At 36.7% G+C, this 13,885-nt stretch overlaps 1 protein-coding gene across 1 annotated transcript in view; it reads right to left on the bottom strand.

The window, feature by feature from the left end:
* TLK1 (tousled like kinase 1) overlaps positions 1–13,885 on the bottom strand; it is a 124,895-nt gene that overhangs the window by 13,603 nt on the left and 97,407 nt on the right. The window contains exons 13-14 of the mRNA XM_033112316.1: positions 5,527–5,624; positions 3,757–3,838 (exon numbers count right to left, since the gene is read on the bottom strand). Of these exons, the coding sequence (XP_032968207.1) occupies positions 3,757–3,838; positions 5,527–5,624 (180 nt within the window). The remainder of the gene's footprint in view (positions 1–3,756; positions 3,839–5,526; positions 5,625–13,885) is intronic.

The following is a 13,885-nucleotide window of genomic DNA, read 5'->3' as shown; positions in this document are numbered from 1 at the left end:
AATAACAAAATAAAGAATGATCAGGATTCTTTTAAGGCTTCAGGTGATTTTTAACCTTTAAAAAAAAAATGGAAGTCATTAAAAAGAGATTTAATAATTTAGGTTCTACTGTGATTTATATACAAAGTGCCCCTTTAAGAAAACTTAAAAGCTTACACATTTATTAGAAAGAAGGTCCCCAGTCTCCATTCTCCCCATCAATTTAACCTAAAAAATAAGCAGTAGGTATAAACTGCTGGTCACAAAATTATAAAAGCATGAGATCAGAAATAATATAGGATGGAGTAATTAAGAATATTAATATTGGAGTCAGATAAACTTATCAGCTGCATGACTTTGTGCTGATATCCTGTCTCAGCCTCAGTCTCATTTATAAAGCTTGGGTTCTGATTGAACTATATGTAATTTTAGCAGAGATGATCACCAAAAATTGTCGTGTATATTCTACACTAGAGGATTAAATGGAGTGAAACATACACAGTGTTTAGAATAACATATGACTCATAGTAAATATTCAATAAACATTCTATTATTAAGCATTGGGTTTAAAGAAATAGAAAAGAATTTTAAAAGTTCATGTGAGAGAAAAAGAGCATAAAAGATAAAATTCAAAGGCACTCATAATAAAGGATAACAGATGAAAATAAAAATTTAAGTATACTAATAAAAAGTTAATATCAATGATACTGATTATAATAATTATATATTGACGTATCTTTCTCCCAAGATTGGGTGAGTAAAGAATACCTTCCAATAAAGCTAATACGGTAATCACTAAGCAACTGATTCAATATTTTCCACCTTGATATAAATAAAAGTCTATACATTTTAGCTTACAACCTGTTGCTTTGTTTCTCAATGGACCTGGCAACCAGGAAAGGGCTTTGTAAGGGTTGGAGTGAGTCGTTAGTATTTAGGTCAGTACTGAAGGTCGAAGTCATCTGGCCCCCATCTGCATTTTCTAATTTCTATAAGCCTTTCTTCAAAAAGAAAAAGCTGCTTTTAGCCCCTATCAGTGGGGCTAAAAACAGTGGAAATACTATTGGGCAGTGGCAAAGGGTTGTTGTGATTAGTGGGCTCGGAAACTGGGCAACTCTCCGGCTGAGCTATTATGATCTTTTCTACCTTGTGACCTGGGTAAGCCTACTCCAACCATTATAGTGCATGAGACGATCTACGATTAGAATCAGAGATACAGAAACTGGAAGAGCGTTCGTTCACTCATCGACTCCTGATGGGTGAGGCCCATGATGCTGATTGCTTATCCAAGTTCAAACAAAAACAAAACATAATTCATGGTTGAACCAGAATCAGAACTGAAGTTCTCTAAATTGGAATTCCGTAATTTTTAATTTTTCCCAGTCAGAATAATCCAGGATGTCTTTAGTAAACCCCAAAGGCACAGTCCTCGTCTGACTGAACAGAGAGGACTTCTAATAATAATCTGATGAGTTTACATTTACTAAGCACCAATGTTCTACGTGATTTACTGGTGATAGCTCATTGAATCATTACCAGTATCCTATGATGCAGGTACTATTACTAGTCCCAGATGAAGACAGTGAGGCAGAAGATAGTAAGTAATAAGCCCAAGTTTATACAGTTAGTTAACAGTAGTCAGAATTAGTCAGGATTCAAACCCAGCCAATCTGGCTTCAGAACCCAACCTCTTAACCACTAACTACACCAATGTAAAACGAAGCACAAAGTATCACAAGGGGCTTATAAAAGGCAGACCAACAGGGAAGGCTTCTTTAGGAACTGAAGTTTAAGGGCGAGTCTGACCTTAATCCTAACTAAGAGCAAATAGGAAGCCGCTGGCTTATAAGCAGGGACATGAGATGATCAGATTGCACGTTACAAAAAGGCTACTAGAGCTGCAGCATACATTAAGTGAACCGGGGAAACTTAATGCCCAAAGGAAGGTGATCAGCTAGGAGGCTCGGGCAGCGATGCAAACGAGACAAGGAGGCCCTAACAGGAAGGGTCACCACGGGATTTAGGGGAGTTTAACGACATTAATAACAGTGGGCACCATGGTTATGTGTCGGGGGAAGGGAATTAAGGGAAAGGCTAGGTGAAGGATGGCTTTTATGTTTTTCACTTGAGGGACTGGGCAGGTGAATAGCAATGCTATGTACTGAAGTAGGGAGCAGTGTGAGAAGAAGGGGTTTTGTTTTGGAGAAGAGGAAAATAACTTCTAATTCAGATATAGGTTTGCAGGGCCTATGAAGCACTCACTTAAGGTGAACAGACTAAGTCATGTACATCAACAGGCATGGAGCTCTGAAGGAAAGTGTGGCACCCACACACATCTGAGGGTGAAATCAAATAGATGATAACTCAGTGAATGGGAGGGCATAAATTTGAAAAGGAGAACACAGAATAAGAGACCTTAGGAACTACAATATTAAAGGTTGGGCAGAAAGATACAACGTAAAGTGGAAAAAAAGTAAAGTATAAAACATTGAACATGGGGAGTGTGGGAACAGAGCTAGGAGTGCAGTTTCCAGGCTCTTGGCCTCACGTGGAAAGGTGCTGGCTCGGGTAGTAAATGGCCATCAGCTGTGATTGCATGGCCATCAGCTAAGGCTAATTGGCTGTCAGCTGTAACCAGTGAGACATTGGCCACTAATATAACTGCTGTGGCTACGCTAGCAGCAAATGGGGGGCTTCATCGGTGTTCCTGTTTGGCCTCACCATATCCTGCGTTCTTGTGCGGGGAGCAGGACTAGAGACCCCGCCTGACACCCTGCATGACAGTAAGTAAAAATGTCTACACTTACACATACACATTTGAGAAATACTGGCCTTAAAATGGGTAGAAATTTGAGTAAATTCGGGACATGTAACACTTCTGACATATACAGGGGTATCATCTTCCCACAAATGTTCTATATTAAGTGGCTCTCTGTCTATCTTGTTTCCAATGGCTGTTATTATTTGGATCGAACCGGCTAACCGGCTAATGGTAACTAGGTACCAAACGCCAGCAGCGCTGGGCAGATGCCCAGGACAGTCCTTAGACTCTTAAGACAACATAAGCCACCAGAGACTTTCGTAACAAGAGTCAGGACAGAAAATCTGTCAAAACATTCATAAAATCAATAAACAAAAGACAAGTACTTCTTAACCAAATACAGGTACCCCCCACTTTTTGATAGTTTGTGTTACACCCCTTTGCTTTTACAAAAGAACTACATTTGCACTGTTTTCGCTAACTGAAAGAAATCTAAAGAGGATTTTCGCTTCTACGAAAAAAGGCAAAAAGCGTACACAGCACTGTTTGCTCAGCCACGAGGCATTACAGAGGCAGCGCACATCCGCGCAGCGAGAGGGGCCCCACCAAGCTCCGGCCCCGGCACCACACTCAGCATCTCAGCCTCCAGCCGCCACAGCTGTGCACTGTGCCTGGGAGCATCTGTGCTTTATTTTGATTTACTTTGTGCATCTGTCAGCAAGGTATGTCCTAAGGTATCAGAAAAGCCTAAGAAAGCTCATAAGGGTGTTGCACTTAACATAAAACTGGATGTAATTAAGCGTATTTGGTATGATTTGGTAGGTTAATTTTTGGGTCTGGGAACAGCTGAACAAATTTCCATATAAATTAATGGTAACTGCTTCTTAGCTTTATGCTACTTTGGCTCATGAAAGCTTTCACAGGAATGCCCTTCTTTTGGATAGCAGGGGAAACCTGCACTCCTGTATCTTTGCTATACACGTTTCGTGTGAAGAACAGAAAAAGATTTACATTACCTTATACACTTCACTAAAGCCACCTCTACCAAGCAGATGAAGTAATAAATATCTTTCATTTAACGTTGGGTGATCTTTGAACCTTAAGGGTGGGGAAAAAAAACACTCAGGCACATGAAAACACACACAAAAAGGTTCCCTCCACAATAAAATTCTACTCTCTTACGTCTCCTCCTAGCTATTTCTTTCTCACTCCTACTGCTAATTTTGAATTCTGTCCCATACTTCTGACCAATTATAGTACTGTGATATAGACCTACCAACTACTGTGTTGCCAAGAGCTTTATAAAACCCCTATCTATCTACTCAGCAGGAGTGATTTCCCTTGCAAAACTGTACTTTTATATTAGGAGTTATGGTTAATCAAAACTTTACAGTATTGACATGATTAAAAATAATTATATTTATAAGTTGGCCTTCAACCACGATTAAATTTTACTGTTTTTGACTTCTACAAATAAAATTTAATTCCTAATTAAAAAAATAAAACTTAAAAAAAAAAACACACACAGAGAGTACTATTACATATCCACAAAAATGTTTGAACATAATTTTCAGAATAGCCAATTGTTAATAGTTCTGTTCTGTTTTACTAGAATTTTCATCTGGTACAATTTAGGTTATTCCATAACTATATTATTTTATCACCTTATACACTGGAATGATGTGTATGTGTATGAATTATACAGACCCAGATTATCACAAATAGGCCTTTTAAGTAAGATTATTAGTATTTCACAGCTGAAGGTGGCCACTTTGAATTCTGATACTCTCATTAGGTCACAAAGCTGTAAATTACATGACAAGTCTTAAAGATAAAGTTCAAAAAGGCACGCTTCCTCTCTTCTACATCAATTAAACCCAAGTAGTGCCTTGCTTAATTTATGTCTTCTTCATAAAGCTCTCACCAGCCCACAAGTATGTTCCCTTCTTTGAATTCCTTTAGCATTTAATATCTATGACACTCGTTTTTATAACCAGGGATTAAGGACAGAGACTATAACTTCAACTTTACCAATTTTTGTCAAGTTTTGTATAATGCTGAATACATGGCTTACTGAAATCCCTTTAGTTGAAATAATTTCTCCTTCACTATTGTAACATTAACCTTGGTATTCTGCCAACAAATATTTATGGCATACCTACCACATGCCAGGCACTGGTCTAGGCTCTGGGGATACAGCAACAATATAACTAGGCCCTCTTCTCCTGTAGCTTATATTCTAATATAACTAGAATATAACTAGAATATCATCTGTACTTACCAGTTAGAATATCTGTACTTATCAGTTACAGATTAAGTAACTGAAATATAAACTTATAAAGAGATAATGATAAATGCTACGAAATAAAGCAAGGTAAGGACACTGAGAGGGAATGGTGCGAGGTAAGGACTGCTACTTTAGGTAGGGTCGCTTAGGGATGCTCTAATGACCACTTGGAGGGCAATAAGGAGTAAGCCACTCAGGTACTTAGAGGAACATTTCAGGCAGAGGCACTGGCCAGCACAAAATCCCTGAGATGGGACTGTGCTAGCCAAGTTCAAGGGAGCCAGCATGTGTATGACATATGAGTGAGGGGAGGACGAGAGAGATGGGGTGGTGAGGTGGCCAGACGAGACCAGGCAAGACCTTCCGAGCCGTGGAAGGACTCTCTGGATCTTTTTCTAAGTGTGATGAGAAGCCCCTCAACGGGGAATCTTTTGTTTATGCTCTGCACAGAGGAGAAAGACTTTTATCATGCAAAACTGAAATACAAATAATGACTTACTGTGAATTATCTTCATTATTTATTCTTTTGAGCTCTCGAATGTGAAGATTTCTGACTCTTTCCAAACGTTCAAGTTCTGCCTGGATTTCTGCCTCTTCCTGAAAACGAAGAGAGGGGACTATAACAAGCTCAATTTATTTGTGATATAAAAAACATATTTTTACCCATGTATCAATTTTTTACAGTGACAGGAAGAATAGTGTATTATAAAGTACCACTGAGTTAAAAGACCAAAGTGCTCTTCTTTTCAATGCCTGAAAGATGGAAAAAGATCAGGAAAAAGCCTATTTCAAGAAACCATCCTCCACATAAAAATCTATACGTAATGAGATGCTGAATTTTATTCTGTACTATAAGAAATCTATTTTTATAATGTCTAAACTGAAAATGACAGCAAGGTAGTCTGAAACTGACTTAAAACACAAAATGAGCTGAAAGTTTTATTTCTGGCACAAATTTTAATTCTAAGCAGAAATAATTTACTACTTTGGAAAAAATGAAATGAAGATATTTTACAATAGCTAAAAGAAGAAGAAAGGAAGAAGACAAAACTGATTATTCCTAGACCTTGCAACATCTGAAAAACACACACACATTTACAATATGACCACTCACTAGATAAATCCCACTCTAATCTTAAAGAGACTCTAAAACTTTTATGGACAGCTGTGACAGATCCTTAGGTATCAAAGCAGATCTAGGCAAATCCTAAAGAAATTTAACATTCATTTAATGTAAAAATTTTGATAAATATTTTCAGGTCTCAAAATGTAATTCTTACACGTGTAGTAAGCTACTAAACATTTGATAGGCTGGTGGAATTTTAAATAATCTGATGAAATTATGAAATGCCTATTAGAATACCAGCCGAAATACCTGTTTTAACTTTATGTAAAATTGTGCTATGGGTCCTATTTCAAAAGTGAATTTATAGAAATTAAATTTTATTGAGTCATAAATTTATAATTATGAGATTCAACTAGATTGTTGATATACATAATTACATTTGTTTTATAATTGTTGGTAATCTTTAGATGTTTATATAATGGTAGTAACCAATATCACAAAAGAAATACTTATTTAAAAAAGTAAAATGTATATCTGCATCAGTTAAGCAAGCATTTTTTTTCCCTCCACGAAACATGACAAATATGCCCTATAAAATCTTACAAGACAAAAGCACAGGCAAGCTGCATTTTAGTTTGAACTGTAAAGTTTACAGGAAAAAAAACAAAATGTCAGAAGCACTATGGGAAAAAAACTGGATCCTAGTTACTTAAGAAGAAATGTCAAGGGAAAGAACTATAACCAAATCTTACATACAGACAAAAATCCTCCATCGTTAGTGAAACATATTTACAAACTCCATATTGTAATTTAGTATTCCATCTTAAGGTAATATCTTGGACCTTAAAACAAAGTGACACACTTTGGGGGAAAGATAATTCTGCAACTCGTAAGTAATCTCTCTCAAAGCCCACCAAACTGTAGGTATGTATTCGCCCCAAATTCATGTTTAAGCCCTAAACCCCAGCATGATGGGATATGGAGATGGGGCGTTTGGGAGGTCATGAAGGTGGGGCCCTCATGATGGGGTTAGTGGCTCTGTAAGAAGGACAAGAGAAAGCTCCCTCCCCCTACACCCACCTCCTCTGTGAAGGAGCACAGGGGAAAAGGCCATGGTGAGGAGTTGAGAAGGCAACCTACAAACCAGGAAGAGTCTCACCAGAAACTGAACCCTGCCAGACCTTGATCTTGATCTTCTAGCCTCTGGAAAAATAAATTTGTGTTGTTTAAGCCACCCAGTCTATAGCATTTTGTTATGATAGCCCAAGCAGAGCAGATCAGTACATACACTTTTAGGTGCAAATGCTAGAGCAACACTGCCTAGAACCCTCTCCTTACAGAAAAGGGTACGGCTCAGTTTTGGTCTGGCTTCAGGGTACAATAGTCTGATTACAGTTGTCTCAGTAACTAATTATCTGTAGTGCAGATCATTTCCAAACATCTATCCTGTAGGCGACACCTCCTTGCCTGAGATTGGCATTAACTTATGGGCCATCCTCAGAATAGTGTTCAGAGAGTTAAGGAGAAGCAAGGATGACCTGGGTTCACAACTGACCTAAATTCATTCAAGAATGGAATCCGCAAATGCAAGGCAAAACTAGACCAGATTACTAAAAATCAAAGAGAGAGAATCCAACTAGCTAGATCTTGCTTAGTAAGAACACCAAGTTTCAATCCTCTAGTCACCCACTAGCTGAGCAGCTGACAGACAGAAGGTCTAGAAGAAATGAAGAAACAATCTCTGGAAAGGAACTAGAACGACTGGAAATTACGGTGTAGAAGGGACATGAGTAAGAACAGATGGTAGTCAAGAAAGGTAGGTTTGGTGATCACGCACAATAAAAGGACACGGCTCCTTTCTGTTTAAACAATTTAACAGCACACACTGTAGCTACTTTAACAATATTTTGAAATAAGCTCTAATAGTCTCCATTATATTTTAAAAACCAAGTCACACCAGTATACAACAACAGATCTTGGTATTGCCTCATTGTTTAAACAACCTGCAAAGCATACCACCTTCCAAAATTTTTAACTTAAAATTTGTATGGAAGGTAAATTTCACAGCAATTTAACCAGAACAGTTTGTCCACCAGACGTTTAGCACAGAAATGCTTTCTATTTGTAATTAAAGTCTCTTCTGGAAACTTAATATCCCTTTGGCTCAACATTCTAAGGCAAAAGTTAGTTACAGCAATGTATAATTTCTGTAAAATGCCAGATTAAAACTGCGAGGCAGATATGGGGTATTTCTGAGCATTTCCCATAATGACAATTTTTAAAAGACAGGTGGGTGTGTAGGCCTTAAGCTATACAGCTTTCAGAGAGTTGTAAAATGCATTTTCACATGTAAAACTGATACATTTCCTATAAAAATTAAACATAGTAGTTTAAACTTCTTTAGCAAATCTTGAATGTACGTTACATGTTATCCCCACAAAAATAAACTCTTATTTCCAAGAGCTGCCTTTCTATAAAGCCAAGATAAGATAGGAAGAACTTTGAAACGACATTCTCAGCTTGCCTGTAATCGATGAGGACTGATAAAAGAAATTCTATGTGGTACATTAGGAAGATGGTGGAAGCAGAGAAACACCTGTCATTTTGAATAGTCTATTCAACTCCAGGAAAATTAGTTCAGAATGAGGTTTCAAAAAGTTTAACACCAAATTCATTTTAGTAACGATCAACAGCAATCCCTCAAAAGTTAGTATCTCTAGGTTTTAATTTCAAATTAAGTTTTCATTTCATGAATTATTTATAATGTCATTCTTACAAGTTCATCACCAGGAAAGTGAAACATGAAATTAACAAAAGCCACTACTAAAAACTAATGGAAGGGGCAGTTCAGAAAAGGAGAAAATTATAAACAATTTACTTCAAATTTATCTTTATTATATGTCCCCAGATTACTTACTTCTATGATATGCTTTCACATATCTTAAATATGAGATATGAACCATTAGAAGTATGAACCAACCAACAAAAAAACACCTAGAGAGCAGGTCTAACTTTGTGGAAATTAATTTTGAAACTACTTGCCCATAATCTTCTATTTTTGCTTGAGCATGATTATGTAGATTGAAGAGTGGGGTAAGAGGAGGACAAGGGACTAAAATTACGAAATTCCTGGGTGGTTTCTTTCCTAACTATATAAATGCTCCCTCCACTCCCATTCCCAGCCACTGAGCTGGTTATTATTGGCAGGAGCTACTTTAGCTCCCTCAGGTGTGTTTAACTGGCTCAGATAATTATTTTAGAACCTTAATGTTCTTCCCTCTCTGCAGTTTATTTCCTTTTCGGGGGGCAGGAGGGTTGTAGTGATGGAGGTGGTGTTTTATTCTCTCTTCAAATGCATAAATACTCATACATACATTAAAACCCCTAATGGAGAATAACTGGTAAAATGGGCAGGTTTTGATTCTCAGATCCTCCACTGTATTAAAATAAAACCTTACCTTACCAGCAGCAAATAAATATAGCAGTTCAACTGACTGGCAAAATTTAAGTATTTAGCACACTTCTTGAAACAGCAATTACAGCAGCTGTATGGGGTGGGGGGACGTGAAATTCCTTGACGTTAACACTACCCAAGGTGCTGACACCTGCCATAGCCTATACCATGTTTCCCCAAAAATAAGACCTACCCCAAAAATAAGCCCCAGTTAAGATCTCAGCCAGATGGACACATTTAGTACGTTATGACGATGTTCCAGAAGATGATGACATGACTGTATCTAAATAACTGTCAATTGTTGTATATAAAAAAATACGACATCCCCTGAAAATATGCCCTAATGTGTCTTTTGGAGCAAAAATTAATATAAGACCCGGTCTTATTTTCGGGGAAATACAGTACAGGTCCAATGCCTGACTACAGTATACAGTAGCCCTTCTCCCGGCTTTCTGCTTCCCTTTAACCTGCTTCGAGATTTTGGTAGATTCCAAGGATTTTTTTTTTTTTTTAAGTATGAAAAGATTTAATTTTCAACACAATAATGGAAAAAGCCTAGTTTTCTTGACTCCCTTAAAACCTACGCACATAAATGGAGTTACAGTTCTGATTGGGAAGGGCTGGTGGCCAAGCAACTGTTTTCTCCTTTTTTGGGAAAACAGTGATCTCCAGACTGAACTCACAAACCTAAATAAAACCCTGCTCTAACTAATGGCTAATATGACTCCTGAAATTCTTTCCAAATTTCCATTGCCTATACAACAACTGGATTAATATTAAACACCACGCAAATAAAACACATTTTACCTTTACAGTTTCATTTTGGTAAGTGAACATCATCTACTCCCGAGTTACGATGTATGATTATAAATAAGGACACACAGAGCCAGGAGTATGTTTATAGGTCCATAATGAGAGGAGGAGGTAAAATATAAACATGGGGAGTTTTTCTATCTACGGTTAGTTCCACGTTCTCTCAGCACAGTCATCTTGTATAGAACACTATTCATTGTTAAATGGGAAGGAGGAGTAAGGACAAAATGTCAAGTTCAGAATTCCAACACTCTTCTTAGCACTGTTCTTGCCCACACATGACAAGTCAGGAACCTCTAACGTTCTTCACGGGCTTAATCGTGCCTTGTCCTAGTACAGTGCATTTTTACCACACTTCCCCTGAAAACTACTGCCTACACAAGTAGCATCTTGTGTTATGTTCTAGAGAAACATAATGTACAATACGGTTGGCTTTAACTGACAGAAGAATTCCCCAAAGATTTCTTCTAGTCATAGCCGTGAATATAAAAGTGTACACACAGATTTAAAGATTAAGCCCTTTAGCATTATATTGTTCATTATTTTTGTATTTTTATTCAAACCTAAAAAGTGACAAGAAATGTCACATATGCAAACTTATTCTTTGTGGTCATACTAAGGTTTTGATAAATCAGATGACAATGGTATTCTAGAAAGAAAGACTAAAGGAGGTATTAAACTTCAAGAATACTTGGGGGTCAATTCACCTAAAACCAATGCCCTGTATTCTCCACTGTTCAAAAGGCTTGTAGACAATCCATTGTCTTCCATTTCAACTAGTTGCATGGTCCACTGTGAAGGAGTGAGAAAAGAGCTGTGTGCTTGTTCTTGACCTGTAAAGATTTCATCATGGAAGATTAATACTGATGCTGCTGCTGCCTGTTACTGGTTGTTTCTCTTTGCAGGTGCCAATATCGGTCAGAGAACAGGATTTCTGTGGCTGAGTTGTTGCTATACTGTTATCTCTTCAGAACGGAGGCACAAGGAGAGATGAATGCCACATCGCAAGGAGCAAAGGAGAGAGAGAGAAAGAAATGGTGTCAGGTGGCATGTTGGATGCGGTTTTTGTTTTAGTAGATTGAGACGACTGCAAATTGTTTAGCTGATTCCTTCGTCTGCAAAGACACAGTCGTGTGGGTGCTGATGATTCTTGACTAATCCTGTTTCAATTACAAATTGGTTATGTTTTTCAAAAAAAAAAAAAAACCACACCTTCTAGCACTTATATTTAGGGCTTATAAATCTCTCTCTCTCTCTCTCTCTCTCACACACACACCCAACACCCCAAAACACATACACTGAAGCCAATCTCTACTACACTACTTAATATCCCAAACTGAGATGTCAAATCTTCTACATGCATTTTTTCCAATTAATCAAATATTTAAAATCTAGAAGATGACAAACTTAATTAGAAACTAAAGAGCAACACATCCACATGCTGTTCACATCACAAACTTGAGTAAACAGCAGTGGCAAGACATACTTATTAGTCCTAATAACTTTCAAATTTTTTATTTCTTCTTCATTTGGGGTATTTTTGGTAACTTGTACCTTTAAAATAATATTATGACTACAGAGAGAATCTATTACAAGAAAAATGGTTTTTCAGGGATTAAAAAAACTTATTTGTGTTAATTTAGTAACAATCCGTGGAAGGCACACCCACATAGTCTTGAATTCCAGAATAATGGTCTGAAATATATAAATAACAACCTAGCAGAACTCCTCAAATCAAAGATAAACTGCTTTCCCATAACTGTAATTTATCAAAGACTGGAATTAAAAAGGATCATCCATAAAAGCTAACTGGTATATGGTTTGTTCCTTTCCTTAAATCCACAGATTCCACATGTGGATAGTATAGAGTAGCTTGCCTCAAAGGAATAGTTTTTTAAAGGCAGGAAATTACTCCCATTGCAAATATAAGCTTTTAATAAGTGATAACTGGGAAGGATGTACATAATTACAAGTAGCAAAAGTTTTAGGAGTCACTTTGTATAGTCTCCATATATTTTATTATCATTTTTTTGTTTTATTCTGTTAAATTCTTAAGCTATACATAAAAGGCAAAATTATGTTAGAATATTTACACTTTTTACAAAAAAAATGTGTTTTCTGTTGACCTCTAACAGTAAATTAAGAGTGAAAAGCAATATACCAGCTAAAAATAAAATATTCAAGCTGACACAACAGTTTCTACAGAATACCCAAGGAAAGTAATATGTGAGAGAAAGAGAGTATGTGTGTGAAAAACTTAACTGCCTTATCTGCAATGAAAATGAAATAGCATGAGTCTGGGGGGGAAAAAAGCAAACATTCCCACTACTCTAAAAGAATTAATTCTTCTGAATACAAAGAATCAACTTGCTGTCCATCTACAACAAAAGAATGTAGGAATAAAACGCATGGGCATTGCCACTGAAATAGAAGAAAAAGTTCAAGAGAAAAGGTTGGCTTTGCTGGTTACTAGCTGTTATTAATTTAGACAAAGCATATACGGATCTTAGCATTCAAAAAGTTAACATTAATGGTCACTCTAGAATGGTTAAAATTTCAAAGTTCATAAAATGTAGTATTATATAATTCTCTTGAAATGGGGACTTGAATTATGCTTGTATCAGGCAGAGTGTAGAAATAAATCACTTAGTGAATGAGTAAGCAATGATTTCATAAACTGATAACCATAAATACTAAAGAATTCTTGATACATTTAAAAAGTGATACTATACCGTGATTTTCATAATCTCAGAAGACAAAACTAATAAGCCTTAAGTAAGTTTAAATTTACTATTTGGTGGTAACCAGAAATATCTATTTTTTTTTAGCCACAGCCTTACTTTTGGAAGTTTCTACTTAACTCTCATTTGTTACTCTATCACATTAACAGTTTTGAATTTATACTTCTAACCCTACAGAATAGCACAGAATGTGAACTAAACTTTAGTAAACACACATTTCATATTTCAGTTTACCTATTATTATTATCTTTATGAAATAAAACACATGGCATAAATTATTGATTTCAAGTCAAAGTAAATAGTCCTTCTAGTTCCTTATGTCCAAATGGCATGGGCTTCTTCAAGGAAGGAAGTTTTCTCCTATGTGCCAACAAATTTAATCTAATAATTCTGCTTACCTTGAAGAGTTTTTGATAAAGGCAGAGTGGAAGCAAGAGTTACCCTGGCCAATGCAACTGTATATGGGGGGCTCCAAAACTAAACCCTAAGCTGACATGACACAGGTTAATTCCTGTGCAGGTTACACGAACATCAAATATTCACAGATCAGATCCAGCCTATGGCAGAAGCTATATAGTTACAAATTGGGGTACAGTTCATATCCGCTTAATAAACCCAGGAGTGTATGGAGCTCATAAGACAGAAGTGATAACATCTTTTCTCTTACCTCAAAACTGTTCTGTGTTAAAAATGTCCAATCTATCTCTTTTGTAGAAAACAGACCTATTTTAAGGACCTATTTTTCAACTGTGCTTTAGAATGCCAAATAACTTATTTTTAAAAC

This window comes from Rhinolophus ferrumequinum, chromosome 8, assembly GCF_004115265.2.
Source record: "Rhinolophus ferrumequinum isolate MPI-CBG mRhiFer1 chromosome 8, mRhiFer1_v1.p, whole genome shotgun sequence".
Taxonomy (NCBI): domain Eukaryota; kingdom Metazoa; phylum Chordata; class Mammalia; order Chiroptera; family Rhinolophidae; genus Rhinolophus; species Rhinolophus ferrumequinum.
Note: the sequence above shows the minus strand (reverse complement) of the source record. Positions and strands in the feature narration are given on the sequence as shown.